The 21,722-nt window shown below is 34.8% G+C and overlaps 1 protein-coding gene across 1 annotated transcript in view; it reads left to right on the top strand.

The window, feature by feature from the left end:
- Positions 1–21,722, top strand: part of LOC150108527 (VWFA and cache domain-containing protein 1-like) — a 420,515-nt gene that overhangs the window by 251,415 nt on the left and 147,378 nt on the right. Inside the window, exons 15-16 of the mRNA XM_090415949.1 lie at positions 593–761; positions 16,097–16,239. Of these exons, the coding sequence (XP_090272075.1) occupies positions 593–761; positions 16,097–16,239 (312 nt within the window). The remainder of the gene's footprint in view (positions 1–592; positions 762–16,096; positions 16,240–21,722) is intronic.

The raw sequence follows: 21,722 nt of genomic DNA, 5'->3' as shown, positions 1-21,722 counted from the left end.
AAGGGTGGGGAGAGTGGAGAACCCATGGCTCTCCCCTCTATTTGTTTGTAGAATTTTTTTATTTTTCCTCAAGTCCAATAGGACTTTAGGAGAAATAATAGCTTCCTGCTTCTTCCTCACTTACTGTTTTTTGTGCCTATGTGCATGTGTCTTGTTCTTAAGTTTCTTGAAAATGGCAACGTGATGTTGCCGAAATATTGAAGTATATTAAAATTTATTTTAATGTATATCCTAGTTGAAGTTGTAATTTCCTTAAATTATTTAGTAAAAAATGCATAACCAATGTCTAAGCCTTTCCATGGGAATTACTAATCATTGAACTAACAGCATTATCATTGCCTGCAATATCAGTAGCATCCCTGATTGCCTTGCCTATCTTTGCATCATCAGAATTCCACAATAGAGTTCTAAAATGAAATTAAGGAGAATAAATAAATCGTTTTGAGTTATGTCATTGATGCATGCCATCCGATTAAATTGTTATTTATGTCATATGATTTGGTAAAATCACACTTAGTAAATACTGTTGTTTACTCAAATCATTTATGTATCAGCTGTTTTAATTTGTCCTTAAAATGCTTGATTTTGTTAGGTGGAGGGTACTCCATATACCATTTGTGTAGTATCAGTAGAGCCTGTTAAAGAACATAGAGTCCTAAAAGCTTCACCTCTTCCACTAGAGGCAAGTTTTGTATATCATAGACTTGACCTTCTTTCTCCTCATACTATGTGCCGTCACATGAAGCAGCTGTCCACATTAGGTAATGTTTGCTAAAATTTTGTTGGCTTTACATAATATAAAGTATATGTATTTTTGAAGATGTAAAAAATAATAATAATAATAATAAATGTTTTTTTTTAATTGAAGACAGTTCTTTAATTACCATGTTTTTGATGATTTTTAATGTTTTACTCATAATAATACTTAATGGTATAAACAACATCAAGAGCAAAAAAAATATGTTTATTGAACTCACTAATATTTTGCTGGTTTTCCATGCATGGCACAATGATAACTGTGATGGGCACACAGCACTAAACTACGTAATTGTAGAAATAGTTTAAATCGTAATTGACACCGTAATTACATTGCTCCCTCTATGTGTCGGATAACTACAAAGTTAATTTAGAGAAGTCTGGCTTAGATCTTAAAATGATAGTTTCCCAGATCTTTGGTAAATTAATGCAACCATACTTGTTGAGGTTGGGAGAGTGCTTCATAGCTGATGCTGATTCTCAGACCTGTAACAATTTCTGTGTAATATAGATGTTTTTCTCCATCTGATCCTATGTGAAGGAGTATCCAGAGCATGGTTTGCCAATCCCAACTTGCTTAATGTCTTATTTTAACTTATTTTGATGTTTGTAAACAAAAATTTTTGAGTTTTATTTAATTATTATTTTTATATAAGAAACCCATGCAAGAGGGTGCAGAAACCTATGTAACACAACAATGCCATTTGTGGGTAAGTGGTAAAGAAGAAAGAAGGAACCTGAGGATATGTTATTTTGAACAACTGGAGGTTGTAGTCTTTAGGAAAAGCTGTATGACGGATGAATCTTCCAAAATACAGAGATACAAACTGGTTTTTTGTCTTAATCTGGACTGCGAGCAGATATAAACCTGCAGAGTCTTGTCTGTTTACAGCTTGAAGGAAAAATAGAGGAATGCAAAAAAAAAAAAAAAAAGGATATGTGAAAAAGCAGCTGAAGTGCTGTGAGAGATGGATCTTCTATTAACTGGATTGTATACTTCTGGTGACAAGCATTTTTGGGATGTTATTGGTACATGGCATCAACCTGAAGTAGAGTGGATTTGTAGTTAAGAGTCATAGTTGAGAAGTAATGTTTTGAGCAGAAAAGGATCTCCTAGTTTTTAATCAGAAAATGATATAGATGTGATTGCTTATGCCAGGAAATGGGGGCTATGAGTCAGTCCAATAAGGGAGATCCCATCTTATGTGTAGATCTGAGTATTATCCATAGGTGTGAGTGTGGTCGTTCTTGCATGAAATTAAAAACATAACCCCTCCCTAGGTGGAGAAAATGCCAACTTGATCTCTGGTAAAACACTGCCCAGCTTATTAGAGGAATGAAGTAGCTATTGCCATGTTTCATTTCTAGAATAAGAAGGTCTCCTGCTTGTCCTCTCTTTTTCTTCTTACGTGCAGTGCAGGTAGTGGCTTGCACAATGCATTCCCCTCACTGATTACTCACCATGCAAAAAAACTCTACTCCTCACTATCCTCTAACACCTTCCTTGTATTTCTTCCAGGGTAACAACGTTCTGGTAACAACTCCTTTCCAGTTTGTTTCTTAAATACATTGCTCCTCCTATTCACCAGGTTCTGCAAATGGCACTCTACAAATGGCATTTTACACCCTTTTTAAAATTTAATCTCAAGCACTGTACAACCAGTCGCTCTGCATTCCAGATAGTTCTTGATCAAGGCTTGGTACAGTGGTATATATTTCTGCATGTCTGGGTCTCTCTCATAATTACAATGGCTGTGGCATGCTCTTCATTCTAGCGTAGTGTAGGCTTGAAATGTATCCCCCCCCCCCCGCAATATAATCACATTACCTCCTTGAGTTATGCAGTTATGTACTCTGCATATGATTTTGCCATCTTAATTTCCCTTTGCATGATTGGGCTGGTAACTACTCACTTTTCCTCTGATAATCTGTTCAAATTCCCTGATTAAAATTAATCAGAACCACCATTCTTCTATCTTGATCAACTACAACTGCTACTGAAGCCTTATCTAAAAAGCCAGGCTCTAGCTTGCAACATGCATTGCATTTCATTACTTTTGATTTAAGTATATTGTTTTGTAGTTTTTTTTATCATCATTTTGTGCATGTGTAAATAAACCAGATTTATTGTTTATATCAATTATTCTGTAGGTCAGCAAACTCAAGACATAGCTTACTTCATATATACAGTAATCTCTCAACTATCAACTACAATGAAAACAATTTACTGGTTAGTTGAAGGGGTAGAGAACTGAAGTACAATGTGCTGTATACTAGAAGTAAGTTGACATATTAACCATTCAAGGGTTCGTTAATTGAAGGTTCATTCATTTGAAGATTGGATATTTCAGGCATCACTGTGTGTGTATATGTGTGTGTTAAAGAGATATATTATGCTGTGCTGTGTCAAAGCATTAAAACTGTAGTCAAATATGAAGAAATTAATGCCTTTTGGCATTCCTGTTGTGTGACATAAAGTCTAAAGAACCATACTATTGGAATGTTACTTTTGCTCATGTGGTAGAATACATGCAATGCTATAAACAGATGTTACTGATCCAAAGTTTTTTTTTTCTTCCAGAATATACTGATATGGTAGTATCTGATTCTGAAGAGGAAAAGGGAATTTTAGCAGGCATAACTGACAATCTCATAAATCACTTCAGAGTTGTACCTTTATGACTTTGGTACTTATGGCACTGACATTGTTTACAACAGCACATATTCATGGTGAAAATAGAGAATTAGTTTTAATATTAATTAAATATAGGTAGGAATACACTTCAGAATGAATAGCTCATTCCATCATCAGTGTGGACATAGCCTTCTGTAATGCAAACCATTTTCATAACTGCTAGTTATGAGACGGAATGACACTTCCAGGCCAAGTGAGAAATAATGTAATATCACAACTGTTAAGCTTGAAAGAAATATTTATATATCAAACAACAAAACTAACATAACCATAGTAATAAACTTTAATGAAAAGCCAAGATATTTCAGTTATTTTCAGTACGGAACATCTGTGTTTTTCATTAAAGCTTATTTCTGTGGTTACCACAATGTGGCTACTTTCAATGCTTGATCGTTTTACGAGGGTGTGCTGAAAAGTTATGATAATCACCAGAAGAAATTGAGGTAGAACTATGTAACTTACACATTATTCTACATATTTCCCATGAAGTGCTATACACTTGTTACAACACTGCTGCATCATTTGCAATCTTCTGAGAAAAAAGTCCTTTGTTGCACAAACCAGTCCTCAGCTGCAGATATGACTTCATCATCCATGGTAAATTTTGGTCCTTTCAAGTGTTTCTTTAAATTTAGGAATAGAAAGTAGTTAGATGGGGCAAGGTCTGGCGAATAGGGTGAGTGAGGCAGACACTGAAAGCCCAAGTTGTGCATTGTCTGTTGGGTTTCATGAGCAGTGTGAACAGGTTTGTTGTCCTGCTAAAGCTACATGCCTCTGCTCAGTTTTCTGTGACATTTTTCCTTCAGTACATCCTTTAATTCCTTCAGAGCTGTTGAATAAGCTGCTGCTGCAACAGTTTCACCTTTTTTTTTGAGATACTTGGTAAGGATTACATCATCCATATCCCAGAAGATAATGGCAAGAACTTTCCTTGCTGACTTTTGGGTTCAGAACTTCTTTCGCCATGGGGAATCTTTGTGTCTCCACTCCATTCTCTGTTGTTTAGCCTCTGGGTCATAGTGATGAAGCCATGTTTCATCAACAGTCACAGTACAAGCAAAAAAAATTTATGTCTGATTTCTCAAAATAACTCAAAATTAAGTGAGATGACGGTATGCGTTCTCTCTCTTTTGGTCAGTATCCAAACATTTGGGGACCTACTTTGCTGAGAGCTTCTGCATTCAAGATGTTGGCGGATGATGACCCCCAACTCATTCCCTGGATACCTCCCCAGAGTCTTTGCATTGTTTTTGGCTGGTATTCGTCTATCATCAAGGATAATGTCACACACCTGATGTTTTCAGGTATGATTGCTGTGAAAGGTCTTTCTGACCTTCCATCTGTTGTCTCAGGATGTCAAGTTTTAAACTTGGTGACCCATCTGACAACCGTTGGATATGCTGGGGAACATCCCCCCCCCCCCCAATCTCACACAAAGTTTGGTAAATCTCAGTTGTGGACTTTTATTGCAGCACAAAAAAACTAGTTGACAGCCTGCACCTCTGTGTCTTCAAATTTCTTCAAACCTCAGAAAAAGAACAAATTGTTACAATTTTATGGAACATAGGGGATTAAAGAGTTTTAAAATATGTTATTTCTTGTGGTTATATCAGTTATTTTAATATCATTCTTGTTCTAGGTGTGTCACAAGTGACAGATTAAAATTTAAACATATGTTACTACAAAATATTTGAATTTTTTTCTTTTTAATTCCATGAAGTGGGACAAAATCCCATTCTTGATGTTTTGCATTAAACAATGAAGAAATTCTCAGACGTAATTTTTCTTTCTAAACTAATTTGACTTAAAAACAACCCAGTCATGAATAAAATAATTATTTCAAGAAGGAAAAACTACGATACACATAAATGATTCGAACATGTAAATTCAACTTATGTAACCAGGGGTATTTAATTAAACAACTTTAAAGTTGGTCATAGCAGTACATGTACTGCTATGACTCAAAAACAAACCCAGTATAATGCCACAGCTACCGGCATAAGAATAAAACTTTTATCACCTGCTTGGTTGGCAGTCTATAAAAGCAGTGCAGTGCAGTGCATATTATTTATTTCTTACAAGGATGGTTGTAGTTCTGAAATGAATTACATACACAGGTGTTGACAAGATATCTAGGTTGTTTATACAGGGAGAGCCTTTTGAGGTAGTGGTGGTGGAGAAAATTCAGTGTGCCAAACCAATTCGAAAGTGTTAGAAGATACATATCCCAAAACATGCAAGGAGTAAAATAATTTCGATGCTAAGCATTTTAAAAGCTCACTGTTCAATGGAAAAGACAGGGTTTTCTCCTAGTAGGATGAATTGCATTCGAGTCAGTTATTAACTAATATTGGCATAGTTTTCAAAGAAATTGCATCCATTGATACAGATACATTTCTGAAGCCTTTTCTTTCACTCTTAATAATCATGTCTGCCAAAACACAGTGCCTGTGTTTGCATTTAAACAAATACAGTATAACAAGAAGTAAATGTGGGTCAGTTGCGCAAAAAAAGTAACTGGGTTTTGTAAAATGCTGTGATTGTTGACTGCCATATATCAGCACCTAATTGACATTATTATTATTATTGAGACCCCCCCAGGGAGTCAGAGCCTCATCGAGGGAGAGCACATACTACACACACCAGCTATCATACTTATTCTTGAATTCATTCACACTGCTTGCACTCACAACATCCAATGGCAATCCATTCCAATCACGCACCACCCTCTGAGAGAAAATTCTAGCCCTCACACCCTTCTTGGCAGCCTTCATTCTCAGCTTCCAAGGATACCCTCTCGTCCTTTCCCCACCCTCCATAAATTGAAAAATACCATCAGTTGAAATCCTGTATGACCCTTTCAGAAGTTTGTAAGTCTCAATCATATCACCCCTCTTTCTCCTGTTTACTAGTGTCTGCAGTCTACAAATTCTCAATCTGTCTTCATAATCAGTATTCCACACTCCTGGTATCATTTTTAACACTCTCCTTTGTACTCTCTCCAATATATCAGAATCACAACGGAAACCAGGAGACCAGACCTGTGCACAATAGTCCAAGTGAGGTCTTATCAAGGCCTTGTAAAGAGGCAAAATAACATCCTTATCTTTACATGTGAACGTTCGTTTCAGCATTGCAGTTATGTTTTGAGTTGTATTTGCAATCTTTGCCACATGGCCCCTAAACTCAACTTCCTATCTATTAACACTCCAAGGTCCCTAGCCTCATCAGTTTCTTCTAGCCTAATCCCACCAACATAATACGACATTGGATATCTAATCATGCCGAAGTAAATGACTTTACGTTTACTGACATTGAACTGACACCCATTTTCCCATGCCCACAATTCCAGCTTATTCAAATCATTCTGCAAAGACTGCATATCAGCAGCATTCCTGATTACCCTACCTATCTTTGCATTATCAGCAAATAACTGTATGTCGCTTGTCAGATCCTTCCCAATATCATTTTTTTTTCTTTCTGTTATTCAGTGTACAGATTGAATAACAGTGGACCAAGCACTAATCCTTGTGGTACACCACCTGTTACCTTAACCCTTGCAGAATCAGATCCCCCGTATACCACTTTTTGATATGTCAGTCAGCCATCCTCTTATCCATGCTAATATTGTATAACCCAAACCCATTTTCTCCAATTTATGCAGTAGTCTGCCATGCTGTATTCTGTCAAAAGGCTTAGCAAAATCCAAAAGTATCATGGTGTATCCATTCCCATTATCTAGTTCAATGGTAACATTGTTATAGAATGTGAGCAAGTTGCTAAAATATGACCTTCCCTTAGTAAACCCATGTTGTTCATTGCAAAGTAGAGATTCACTGTCAACCCATTTCTGAATGCAGGCCCTAACCAATTCAGAAGTGGGAAAGGAAAATGTATTATAATTATTTTATTCACAGTCATGATTTTCTTCTGTTACATTACATATCATGTCATTTTAGTTACTTCTACATAAGAAGGGATTATTAATATTTGAAAAAAAAAAGTAATAAATAATTAGTATTTGACTGCAGGAAGCTTTGCAATACATGTACATGTTTTGTGTCAAAGTTTTTTTTTCTTTCAGCGAGACCTACTGGAAAATTTCCAAACTATTTTGTGCCCACTATTAAAAAAATAACTGATATATGAAAAAGTTTTAATCACTGCTACCGAGATATCTCTCAGTAACAGTCATTAAAACTTTTTCATAATATTCCAACCGAGTAAAAATGAATTTGCATATATATATATATATATATATATATATATATATATAAAAGCACATTTTTTATAGACCAAAAGAATGCAGAATAAGGCATTTTCACAAGTATATAAAATGCATTTATTTAGTCAGCGCAGCAATTTCAAACTTAACCAATTTTTCTAAGTTTCGTAAAATTAATCAATGCCATTAATATATTATGAATTTAATTGGTGTTAATTAACTGATAAATTACCACTAAATGAAACATTATTATTACTATTATACAGAAATGTATATCTCCCATGTATTATTCTTTTGTGTTTCTTCTGTATTGCAGTAATTTTACAATTTTATTATATAAAAATTAGTGTTTATTTTAACATCTTACTGCATAGAATATTCTGCATCAGTGTTTTAATTAATGAAATGAAAATATTTGTTATGCTACTGCAAAAGATATCAAGTAGAAACATTTCAGGATGCCTAAATATTTTACGTCTAGATAATTTGTATTGAAGCTATTGTGCAATTACTGTTCGTTGTTTTTTCAGACAGATGATGTGTGTGTGTGTGGATGGGGGTTGAGTAAGTGTAAACAGAATTAGAGAAGTTCATTCCTTATGTTTAAAGTTATTGGCAATAAATCTTTCACTTTTATATATAGTATTTAAACATCCTTTATCATATGAAATGTGAGAATTTCAATCCAGATTTTATTGCTGACAAGGAAGGTACTAGAACACTATCGTGAGTTAAATAAGTTGTGATGGAGATACTCCGATTCTGTTAGCAGATTTCTAAACATCCTCACTAATGCATCTCGAATGCTAAAATTAGCAGTTTTATTTTCTAAAATGGTTTTGATTTCTAATTGTTAAAGAGGCAGAAGTATACAGTAAAATCTGCAGTGAGTAAAATGGTTTAATATTACCGTATTTTTCAATAGATAACGCGCGCGTTATCTATACAAAAAAAGTCTAAATTCTTTAAAAATTTAGACTTAATGCGGGGTATACATTTGAAAGGTATGACAGGTAAATCTAATGTAATAACAAAACTAAGGTAGAAGTATTACTTAATATTTATTGAACATTACACTATTCAAATCCAAAAAATTCTTCATCAAACTCAATATTGAAAGAATCAGTTGTGTTAAAAATTTCATTGGTATTTCTTAAGTTTCATAATCATTGTCACCAGGCGCCACTGCATTCCCCTGTGCTTTAATGAAACTGTTTCTAACACAGTTTTCACTTACAGCAGCCCAACTTTCTACAATCCACGTAATTATATCTTTATATGACATTATTTTCATCTGCCCTGTTTTGTTATATTCATGGATGCCATTCATCATCCAGTCTTCCCACTTATCCTGCAAATTGTCTTTGAATGGTTTATTTACTGCAAGATCAAGGGGGTTGAAATTTTTTTGTTAAACTACCTGGAATGATGGCCAGTTCGGAGTACTTACAACTGTTTTAACTTCTGCTTTCATGTGTGCCCTACACGAATCCAACACTAACAAAGATTTTGGGTTGAAAAATGCCATTTTTCTCTTTCGCCACACATTCCCAACCAAAATTTCATAACAATTTATCCAACCTTTATCATTAGCAGTAACAATGATATCTTTGGAATTGCAACCTTTTGGAACAGTCTTTCTTTTGAAAATCACCATCGGTGGCTGTTTGGCACCATCTGCAGTTACACAGAGAACCACAGTAAAGTTAGACCTTTCGTGCCCTGTTGTAGCAACTGAAACCTCTTTTGCCCCCTTCAGATTCACAGTCCTAGAACTAGGCATATCAAAACTTACAGGAACCTCATCCATATTCCCAACGTGACAAGTATCAACTCCACACAAGTTTTCTCTCAGGAACAAATAAAATTTAGCTACTTTCGCTTCCCAGTCACACGGCAAATTTTGTCCGACACTGGTGGAGGAGCCCACACTTAATTATTTCTCTTCATAAATCCAAAAACCCAAGATGGGTAGGCATTGAAATCCTTTATTATTATCGTTTTACACATTTCTTTTCAATTCCTGCAACACACGGACAGTAGATATTCTCATACCTTTAGCTCTTTCACTAACAACCCAATCAAACAGTTTTTTTCCTATGGTTGGCCACAAGCACCTTCTAAACCTCATAGCATGTTTCCTTGTATGTGAACATTTCAGGACTGTTTCAGCCTTTCGCCATTCATGAACACTACTTTCTCCAACACTGAACAATCTACCAGCTTCACGATTCCCTTTTTCCTTTGCTAGTTTTACCACTTCAGGCTTGAACTGCACCGTGTAGGATTTTCTCTGAGAAGTACTTCTGTCTTCCATGGGTAATTCAGATCTAATAACAAAATATAAACAAATAATGATTTACTTTATGAAATATTTTAAAACAGGATGTACGGAATAATCGACCACTGCTACTAGCAACGCACATGCTTTTAAAGAATTCCTCTGCCTGTACTTCCTAACTCTACCGCTGGTTAGTGCATGTGCGTTAACTATCGAACAATACGGTATATGTTCATATTTGTAAAATGACAACTCTTCTGGGTAGTATTATATTATTCAGCTTTTAAGTAAAATTACATAATTCTGCTAAATGATCATCCATGCTAAAATTATTATTATTAATAATAACTAATTCTTAAATGAAATAATTTTAATGTACAAATATTTCTCACATATTTTATTGTGAGAAACATTTGGGAAACCCTGCTGTATTCCGCAGAACACCTGTGTTCTGCAGAAAGTGAAAAATTATCAAAATTAATATGAGCCTGGAATAGTTTTAAATGCTGTGACAAGTTCAGACATGTGGGAAAATCGGGCACTCCTCATTTTGCGTGTGGATTGTACTATTAAGGCCAACATGCACCGGCCTTGACTCAGCTGCTGGCTGATAACTGCCTGCGGTTGTCGACACTTCGAAGTGCGAATGAAGTATGGAGGTATCTATTCTAGGAAACGTGCAGTCACAAGTAAGGTCAATGTGACACGATACAGCCCGGCATGCTTGTTGTGTGCGGTGTTGCATTTTTGCAATGCAATACAGCCTGCTTCGCCGATAGTGTGCACTTAGCTTTACGTTGAATACGAGACCAATGATACTCAGCTCTAACGAAGGTGTTCCATTAAAATTTTAGGATTTGTGAAGTGTTTCATCGTAGGAAAAATTTGGGAAACACTGGTGTACAGTATATTATTGTATTATTGCAAATGCCTGATAACGTAAAAGTAGCCAGGAAATGAATTTTTGTATATTATTGTATTATTAAATGCCTGATAACGTAAAAGTGGCCAGGAAATGAATTTAATTACTTTGAGCAACATATGATAAACATCAGTCACTTAGCATTGTTGACATGCTAGCAAATCAATTTCAACACCAAAAGTTAATTGCTCACTACGTGTGCATTTACTTGTGGCGCCAAATGAGTAAATTATTCCTGAAAAAAAAATGTTCCTTTTCAAAGCATTTTAAAAAATACACAGTCAATGGATTTGCACAGTAATTGTAAATATAAATTTTCCATAGACAGTTCCCTAAACAGAGGGAAACTCTATGCTAAGAAATAGGTTTTTTTTTTTTTTTTTTTTAAGTTTTGTAGTACACAAATGGCAGTAAGTTGATGTTCCAATTTAGAAAGTAATAACAGCCAGATTTTTAGCATACAGCAAGCAATGTATGCACTGTGAAATTTCTTCATGTAGCATAGCACATGAATGGGCAAAAGTAGACCATACACTATAAATGTTTGTAATCTTTGTTTTTGCTAAAGTTAGAAAGTCAGAATAAGCATGAGTATTTCTTAGCCAACTAAACACAAAAGTGAGAGTCTGCACTGTAAAATAGTAAAATTGACAAAAGAGAAGAATAAACATTGATATCACAATAGATAAAGAAAAAGCAACAAATTTGTTTAAAGTGCCATACTTTTTTTTAAACTGATAATGTTACGATTTTTATTCTGTTTTATTACCCATTAATGTTATTTATGCTGTTTAGCATACTCTTACATACATATAAAGAATGATATCTAGTGTGAAGGGGAAAAAAAGCTGATTAAATTTGGCTCACTGTACAGGAGCATTAATATATCAGAGGAAAGGTTTCAGGGGGCAGTTAACCAACGTTTTGAATCTACCATTTATCCGACCTAAAACTGCGATCTTTCAAAGATTCAAAGCTTCAGAGGTCGGATAAATGGTAGATTATTGAACACACACACACATACGAGGTAGGTTCCAAATGTTTCCAGCCAGACATACAAAATTCACACCAATTTTAAAACTCTGTGTGTGACAGAGAGCACCATCTATGAGGAGCCTAGTGCACCAGTTTCAACTATCTACCTGCATCATATTAGTCAAACGAGTGGAGGCACTCGTTTGACTAATGTGCGTCATGCTAAGTGCTGTAATGTTGAAAATCGAATTCCGTGGTGTGATAAAGTTTTTCACCAAATAAGGGTGAAAAACTTTACTTCCTTCATCAAGTGCTATTAAACAGCAATTGGATAGTATTTATGGGGAAGCTTTTCCACCATGAAGGAATGGGCTAAATAGTTTCACCTAGGAAGAGCGAGAGAGCATTGAAGATGATCCTTGTGATGGTCGGCCTGTGGAAGTGATGATTGAGGAAAATGTCTCTCTTGTTGAGGAGGAAGTGCTCAATGACAGACAACTGAAGCTCAACGAATCTCAGCAAGGTTGGGGGCATTCTATAAGAACTGTTTTTCACGTCATTCACAAAAAAGCTTCACATGACAAAGGTCAGTGCAAGGTGGGTGCCCCAACTTCTCTTCAATTCAAAAGGAGCATCGTGTGACCTGTTCCTGCAAGTTTTTAGAGCTTTGCCAAAGGAATCAGAGAGAAGTGCAGGAATCCATTGTCACTGGGAATGAAACCATGGTTCTTTTTTATGATCCTCTTTCCAAAAGGGAATCCATTGTGTGGTACAAGCCAGGCAAAGCATGGCTGAGAAAAGCCAAAGTCACTCAGTCCACCAAGAAGATCATGGCAACAATCTTTTGGGATTGCTGGGGAGTTCTCTTGATTGACTTAAAGGAATACCACTGTGAAAGCAGAATATTATGCTTCACTCCTGCACAAACTGCATGTCACCATAAAGGAGAAGAGACAAGGAATGCTGAGTCGTGGTGTTTGCCTGCTTCACGACAATGCTCCAGTCCATACAGCTATTGTTGCAACGGCTGCAGTGAAGGACTTTGGCTTCTAGGAGATTGAACACCCACCTACAGCCCAGATCCAGCACCCAATGACTACTGCCTCTTCTTGAAACTGAAGAAAGACCTTCGATGAAGAAAATTTGCAGATGACAATGAAGTGAAAGATGCAGTTTTAGGCCATTTTGCAGACATTTCTATGCCCTTGAAAAAATAGTATAGACAATTTTTTCAAGGGCATAGAAATGTTAATTCAAAGATGCAAAAAGTGTGTTTCAGTAAAGGGAGATTATGTTGAAAAATGACAGTTGTTTTCTTTCTGTCAAGTTAGAAACTTATAAAACCACCCTCATATATCAGTGACATCACTTGCCCATTATATATATATATATATATTGGACAATATATATATATTTTGGTTGGGAACAAAATTCACGTCAATGTGACCGTATTTTTGTTGATGTATGAAAATTTTAAGAGTGCATACTGCATCAATGCTCATCTTAATTGGTGCGATGCAATTAATTGCAGGATAACTTCGAATACTTTAATTTATCAATTAATTTTAACCAAATCTGCATACAGTGGGGGGGACAGTGCATTTGTTTTAAGATATATTAGAAAACAGTAATAAAGGAGTGCTCTGTTTTTTTGGTATATTTGAATTACTCAAAAGTGAAAATATGTGAACCATCATTAATAAATCATGAGAATGGGAAATGTAAGGAAAAAATAAGTATAGAAATACTTTCATTAATGGCAAACAAATTATTAATAATTAACATTTGTAATATGTGTATGTCCTATAAGTTGCTGGGTAGCACGAATATCATGTGATCCTATAAAGTCTAGACATGAATAAGTGCATTTATGATGACATAATTTAAAAAAAAAAAACTTACGAGGAGAGAAAAAGAGATTTATTTGCAAAGTATAACTAACTAACTAATCGATAATAAACATCCACTGTATACATTTAGTACAGTTGAAAACGCTAAGGAGAAGCTAATCCAATGAATTAATAATGTTGATGAGGTGATTCAATTAGGCATGGCAGGAATACATGTGATTTGATGGAGCAGCAAATCATCTCGTAAAATTTGTTCCGTATGTTATGCGTATTTCTCTGGTTTGTGTATATTTTGCTTCTTTTTCTACGAATTTGCTTTTGTTTACTGAGACCCAGTATGCATTTTACTCAATAATAGGACATAATATCTGATCGTTATCGGAATTATCCCCACTTTTGGGAATCCTACATTCATTATTTTTTATTTTATTTTATTCCCCACTTTCGGGAATCCTATGTTCATCATTTATTTTTTATTTTATTTTATTCCCCACTTTCGGGAATCCTATATTCATCATTTATTTTTTATTTTATTTTATTTTTTTAGTGTCAGGGGCTCTTCTGTCTTATCAATAATAGATATCTCATATATGCTAGTATTTTGTTGTAGATCAACAACTTCTTATAATACACAAGTATTCATTTTTATTCAGGAAGAGATAAATTTTTACTACATCTGTTGTTTCTGAAGACTAGATTAAAAATTTCTCTATACCATTAAAAAAAGCTTTCCAACCTCAATAGATGCTATACTGCACAAGCAAAAAAAAACAAGTAGCTTTGTTTATCACTAAATAAAGTAAACCGACATTTAACGTCTGTGTACTATATTTAGGACGATTAGTGTAATTAGAGACAACTTGAATGACAAACTTAATGGAAAAACATTCCACCCCCACAATTATGTTGCATGCATGTGTCAGTCACAATAACTGATCAAAGCCACTGCTTTCTAAGGTACTATTGTCTCAGTGCTCTCTTTCTGGGTGGTTTAAAACTACTAGAAATGCTAAGAATTTGACCCTCTGTACATCTGTTCAAAAGGGCTCAAAGGCATCTGTATTTGTGAGCTCACATGCAAGCTATTATTGCGAATGTGATGCAATGTTTAAGCATTGAAATGTATTCTCTTCATAAAGCATTAGTATATTGTGTTTAATTTTAGGAATCACACAAAGCCAGGAAACAATTAGGTTAATCTTTAAAGGGAAATGCAAAAATGTTATATCGGTGATATTGCTATTCCGTTGATGTGCACCACACATCTAGCACACCCGTAATGTTTGCCCCTGATAGAAATCACTACGTATGTATTGATTTCTATCTTATGATAGGATTGTCAAAGAGGAACCTGCTGTTACTTGAGGACCAACTATTTTATCTTATTATACATGTTTTGTAATTGTTCATAGAATTCAGTCATCCTCTCTTCCCTCATCTGGAGCATATAACCCAATTATTATTGACTTTATTTTTAATTAATCATCTCTTACTATTCTTTCACTTCACTATTTATAGTAATTTATCAGTTTTGAAATGCATTTGTGAAACCATATCATAATACTTGCCTGTGTCCTTTTTTCCCTTCTAACAACTATATATCATGAAAGTTCTCAGTTCCCACAGTATGTTTTTAATTTTTTCTTTTGTTTCTTTACTGCAATTTTAAGTCCTATATTTAATATTGTATCTGAGCCATTCCTTTTACATTCAAAGTTGCACTGTTTACTGGATTTTATTGTTTTCATTTTTGTTTTGCCTTTTGAATCCATCTGAATGTTCTTCAGTGTTTTACTAGCCTGGTGATTGGTAACTCAGTGGTAGGGCTACAACCTTAAGGCCTTTGGAGAAAGGATATATAGTTGGTATTTCCTCTTTTCTCCAACTAAAGATGTTATGTTATAGAATATGGATACAAGGGAAGATGTTTTCAGTGAAACTGCAAAAGATAATGTATTTAGTAATTATGAAAATTATGGAAACAACTACCCTGTTGGAGTAAAACTTTAGTTTAATATAAACCAAAATAAACACTCAACGTTTTGACCTTCATATCAAGGTCATCATTTGGAGCATACACCTATATACAGAGAAACAAGCTGCACTATACTCTACATGGCATGCTAAAGTTGGTCAGTAACTTGAGCATGCCATGTAGATTGTAGTGCAGCTTGTTTCTTTGTATGTATTTGTATACTCCAGATGATGACCTTGATGTGAAGGTCGAAACGTCGAGTGTTTATTTTGGTTTATATTAAACTAAAGTTTTACTCCAACAGGGTAGTTGTTTCCATAATTTTCATAATGTATTCTGATCACTGTGAAAGCATGAAGGAAAGGATAATTACTAAAAATTATAAATGGCTAATTACTTTTTTGATTTTATTTTTAGATGCAAGTGCACTTTTTTTGTCAGCTGGGAGTTTTTTATCACCATATGAATATCTTAGCCAGAAGGAGACAAAGCAAATGGTACAGAGTTATATGGCATATCTTAGTGACACCACTAAATTGATTGCCAATCCTGGACTAAAAGTAAGTGTTAATTTTTTAACATTTATTTATTTATTATTATCATTATTTATATATTTTTAAGCCTGTGTAGCTCGATTTTTAAGCCTGAAGAGCCTGTGTAGCTCAGTGGATGTGGCGTTTGCATACCACGGTGCTTGGCCGCACGAAGGAAGACTTGGTTTCGAGTCTAGTCGGCGACTAGAGGAAATTTTTCTAAGCCTTTTTTCAACTGGTTCCCGAGTTAGTCGATCTCTGGCACGGGCAAGCGGGTTTTTCGTCCCGTAAACTCAAGAAAATCAACCGTAGACCCCACATTATTTCAAACATTAAATATATTGTGTTAGGGTTAGGGACCACGAGATGGCGGCACATTTGGACTGTCTCTCTTCACTGTGTACCGCTTAATTAGTGATAGCCTTGGGCCATCTATCTCTGATTGGTACCAGTGGAGATTGAACTGCCCACTCAGTCTCCAAAAGTTAGATAGGGCTAAATGGCCTCGCCTACTCCCGTATACGGGAATAAAAAGGCATTAGCTGATTTTTTATTTATTTTTTATTTTTTTATTTATTTTTAATGAAATGCTAAATGCAAAAAAGCACATTTTCTTAGCTGACTTGCCATTATTTTATTTTTTTTAAGACAAAGATTATTTTGTGTTAGGAAAATAGTGTGGTGTTATGAGAATTAGTTTAAAATCAATAACCTGCATGTGAAAGCTTTATTTGCTCATTCTCTGATGCCCAGTTTTAAGAAAATACATTGGTTATTGGTTTTTAAACAGTTGCTATTAACAGTTGTCTAATCTGTTAAAGTTCTAGTCTAAGTTGAGTTACACAATTATTGTGTGAACCTTTTCTTTTTTAGTTTACATTTTCCTTGAGTAATCTTATTTAAAAAAAAAAAAAAAGAAACTGACATAGTAACCATCAATAATTCGGTTCTAAATGTGTTCTGTGTTCATAAATAAAGTCCTTCCTAAAATTAGTCTTTTTCTCCTTTAAGTTTCAAACTATTGTTTAATTTGTCGCTCCAGCTATTCTGTTGGAGAGTCAAAGTTTTACAAAAAGGAATTCTCTCTCTCTCTCTCTGGTACTCCGACAAACACCAAAGTAAGGACTGTTTCTATCTGACTTAACAGTAAATACATCATAAAATATTATGATGAACCAGGATCACGTTTCATTTTAATGTCTTTATTTGTAAAATTTTCGGCTAAGTTTCATAGCCATTGTCAAAAATTTTACAAATAAAGACATTAAAATTAAATGTAAGTATATAGTTGTTCTACCAGATACCTCCCTTATTTATTTATTTATCATATGATGGTAAAATACAGCAAGAAACATAATACACCAATGTAACAGATGTATGACAATTAAGTCACATAAAAGAAAGTTTTACAAAGCAATTTTCAATTTTTAAAGCCAGTTTATAGCTTCCATAATAACATTATGTATATCTTGCATAGTGCCCTCAAAAGTATGTATTGGGCAGTCCAGTAAAATGTGGTCAGTAGTTTGAGTGATAACCACAGTCACAAGCAGGAGAGTCACTCCATTTATGTAGATGGTGTTTACATCTACCATGACCTGTTCTAATGCAGTTTAAGGTTGTCCAAAGATGACGTGGTAGTCCAAATCTGTGTAGTTAGATGTAGGGTCTGATATAGCTAATCTGGTATTGTTATAGTGTTGGAGCCATTCATCTTTCTATATATCAGTCAAGTTGAAAGATTTAACTATTAATTCCTTTGCTATTCTCCAACTAGGATTTCTTGATTTTAGTCTCCTCATAGAGGGATTTTGTATGTCTTCGTAGATAGTTAAGTTAAAATTATTGGTTAAATTTGTCAATAGCAAGAGCTGCTTTCTGCATAAGTTAGGAGGTGCAATGTTACTGATGACAGGAAGCCAATCATTTGGTGTAGATCTTATAGTTCCTGTTATTATTCTCATCTGCACCAAGTTGAACTAGCTAGCTTCTGAATTATGTTATTATGAGTTTTTATTTTCTGAGCTACTTTTACTTGGTGTTCTTTGAGGGTGAGTGTTCTATCTATGGTGACACCTAAATACATAGGCTTACTATTTAAGTACAGTAATGTATCTATGTGTGTGTTATTTTAGTGTGTTATCTGGATTAAACTTTCCCATATTTTTGACAAGGATACACAGTCGTTTCAATTCAAGTTAGGGCATTGAAGTAAGGCTTCAGCACTCTCTTTGAATAGGTGTTCAAATTTATAGCTACATCTGTGTAGAAGACGAGTCTTGGACCAGAGAATGTTGTGGCTTGTCTCTATCCCGTACTGCACCAATCCAGATTTATTGGATTTGTTGTGAAGAATGTATGATTGATGTTCTTGTATTCTTTTTTCTATAGAGTGTCCTCCGGTTTGTCCAGAGTACGACAGATTGCACTTACAAGGAACTTGATATACACCAGGCAGAGACATAGTTGAGCGTTTATCATTAAGAGGGGGAAATAGGTGGATATTTTGTTAATAGGCATATAAGTGGCTATTAATTCATATTGCTTCAGAATTCTTGAAATTCTAAAATCCTGGAAATATATGGAATTGGAACTCGACTTATTGATTCTTTGTTGTTCTGGATTGGATTGTAGGAATCGAACAGATATGTAGTTTTTTTTCGGAGAAGCCATTTAATTTCATGTGATGTTTGATAGTTGAAAGTTCTTTCTGTAATTCATTGGGAGTTGAGCAATTAGTTCTAGATCATCGAATTAAACATTTTATGATTCCTGTTTTTTGATAAGGATGATGGACAAATTGTTTGAGAATGTAACATCCAATAAAAGCGGGTTTTCTGTAAGTTGTTGTTGTTGTCAGAATACCTAAAGGTGAGTGGATGAGGAGGATGCCTAAAAAGGATAATTTGTTGTATTTTTCAATCTCCATGGTAAACGTAATACGAGGATATAAGGAATTGATTTTGGCTAAAAAGGAAGGTAAGGAATCTCTGTTGTGAGGCCACACTGAAAAGATGTCTTCTATATATCTCACCCAAAAGGTTGGTTGAGGGAATATAGATGAAAATAGGACGTCTTCTAGATGTTCCAAATAAAAGTTGGCTAAAATAGGTGAAAGTGGACTTCCCATGGCCGTTCCTTCCTTTTGGTTGTAGAATTTGTTTTGACACAAGAAATATCCAGAGTGCATCATGAAATCAAATAATTTCACGATATCTTGGGGGAAGATGTCAGCAAGTAATTGTAAAGTCTCTTTAAGAGGTACATTAGTATATAGAGATTCTACATTGAAGCTCACCATAAGATTCAATAGGTTGTAATGAGATATTTTTTAAATTATTTAAGAAATCTGAAGAGTTTTTCAAAAAAATGAAATTATTGAAATCGCATATAGGCAAATCACACTCTTTTTTTTTTTTGAAAAGCTCTTCGGATTTCTTAAATAAATTTAAAAATATCTCATTACAACCTACTGATCTTATGGTGAGCTTCGATGTAGAATCTCTATATACTAAGGTACCTCTCAAAGAGACTACAATTACTTGCTGACATCTTCCCACAAGATATTGTAAAATTATTCGATTTCGTGATACATTCTGGATATTTAATTTGTCAAAACAAATTCTACAACCAAATGGAAAGAATGGCCAAAAAAATGTGCCTAAGCATGTAGTCTCTACCAATCTGGCAGAGAACACTTGTTTTGCTAATCTTTCCTCACCCATTCTGTTTAAGTGACCATTCCATCTGAGATTAGCTCTGCTAACACGTTCCTGGATGCTGACAATGTCAAGTTCTTTCCTAGTATCCTTATTTTTAATATGATGATGCCATCTGTTCGTGCCCCTAATCTTTCTCAGGACTCTCATATCGGCAGTCTCTAGTCTTTGGTCAAGCTGACCTAGCTCTCAGGTCCATAAGTTAAAACTGTTTTGAATACTGTCTTGTATACAGCAAATTTAGTGTTATGACTAATTTCTCTTTTATTCCATATGAATTTATTCATTTGACTTCCTGCTATACCTTTGTTGATTCTATTGTCTATTTCCATATGTAATTTACTATCTTCACTAAAAACCATCCCTAAGTAGCTGAAATGTTTTACTTGTTCCACAGGTTCTCCATTCACAATGCAGTTGACATTTTCAGCGATTCTTCTTATTTTCATTGTCTTTGTCTCGTTATTGCTTACCGTCATACCATATCTATTACAACAGTTATTCAATTTAGTCAGGGAATCTTGCAGACTTGTAGCGGATTTATTAGAAGTATAACATCGTCAACATAAAGCAGAGCTGACATTAACATCTCTAATTTTGATATCAGGTTTAATACCACTTTCCTTCATAATGTGATCCATATAAATAATGAATAACAGAGGGGATAATGTACATCCTTGTCTAACACCAGATTTAACATTAAACCATCTTCCTGTACTTCCTTCAATTCTAACTGCTGACTTACAACTCAAATAAAGACTAAGTATTTCTTGATATAATGCCCCATTGACACCATATAACTGTAGCATATTGAATAGCTTCTCTCTTTGCACCTTGTCATATGCCTTTTCCAGATATACAAACTTAAATACAGATCTTTGTTATATTCCCATGATCTCCACTATTTGTCGTAAAGTGAAGATCTGATCCTGACAGCCTCTATTTGGCCTGAATCCAGCTTGTTCTTCACCAAGCTTTTCTTCCACAATTCTTCTCAACCATTTCTCAAGTATACTTGCATAAATCTTACCAGGAACACTCAGTAGGGAAATACCTCTGTAATTCTCATATTCAGTTTTATTTCCCTTTTTATATATGGGTACTATGAGAGCTCTACTCCAATCATCGGGAATTCGTCTCTCTGTTCCAGGCTGTCTGAACTATGCAGTGCAGCCACTGTAAGACTTTTATACCTCCATACTTCAGCATTTCTGGTCGAATATCATCTATTCCTGCTGCCTTTCCACATTTCAAGCCTTTGATGGCTTTTTCTACTTCAAGTATGGATATGTGTTCCTGAATGTATGGCTGTTGAGTGTTTTTTACCACTGTGCTCTCACTGCTTGTTTCATTTAGCAATTTTTAGAAGTAATTACTCCATTCTTCAAGGATATCTTTTTCTCCAGTTTTCATGTCGCCTTTGTCATATCTAATTCCTTTGACAGCACTCTTTCCCCAATTTCTTAGCTTTTTCAACAACCTCCAGAATATATTGCCACCGTCTTGATATTTATTTTCTATGTTCTTACCAAAGTCTTCCCGTGACTTTTGTTTAGCTAGTTTTACACAATGTTTAGCTTTCTTACATTTCTCTCTTTATTCTCTAAGAGCACAAGCTGACTTATTTCCCAGGAAAACTTTTGATATGCTTTCTTCTTTTCCTTCACTGAATCTTTAATTTCCAGTGTCCACCATGGAGTTCGGATTTTTTTTATCCTTGCAGACAACCTCACCACATGCCTCTCTCTGACTGAATCAATCTGGGTTTTCTTCAAGGCTTACCACTGAATC

Source organism: Typopeltis vanoorti, chromosome 3 (genome assembly GCF_054136105.1).
Source record: "Typopeltis vanoorti isolate ZY-2024b chromosome 3, IOZ_Tvanoo_1.0, whole genome shotgun sequence".
In the NCBI taxonomy this organism is placed as follows: Eukaryota; Metazoa; Arthropoda; class Arachnida; order Uropygi; family Thelyphonidae; genus Typopeltis; species Typopeltis vanoorti.
Note: the sequence above shows the minus strand (reverse complement) of the source record. Positions and strands in the feature narration are given on the sequence as shown.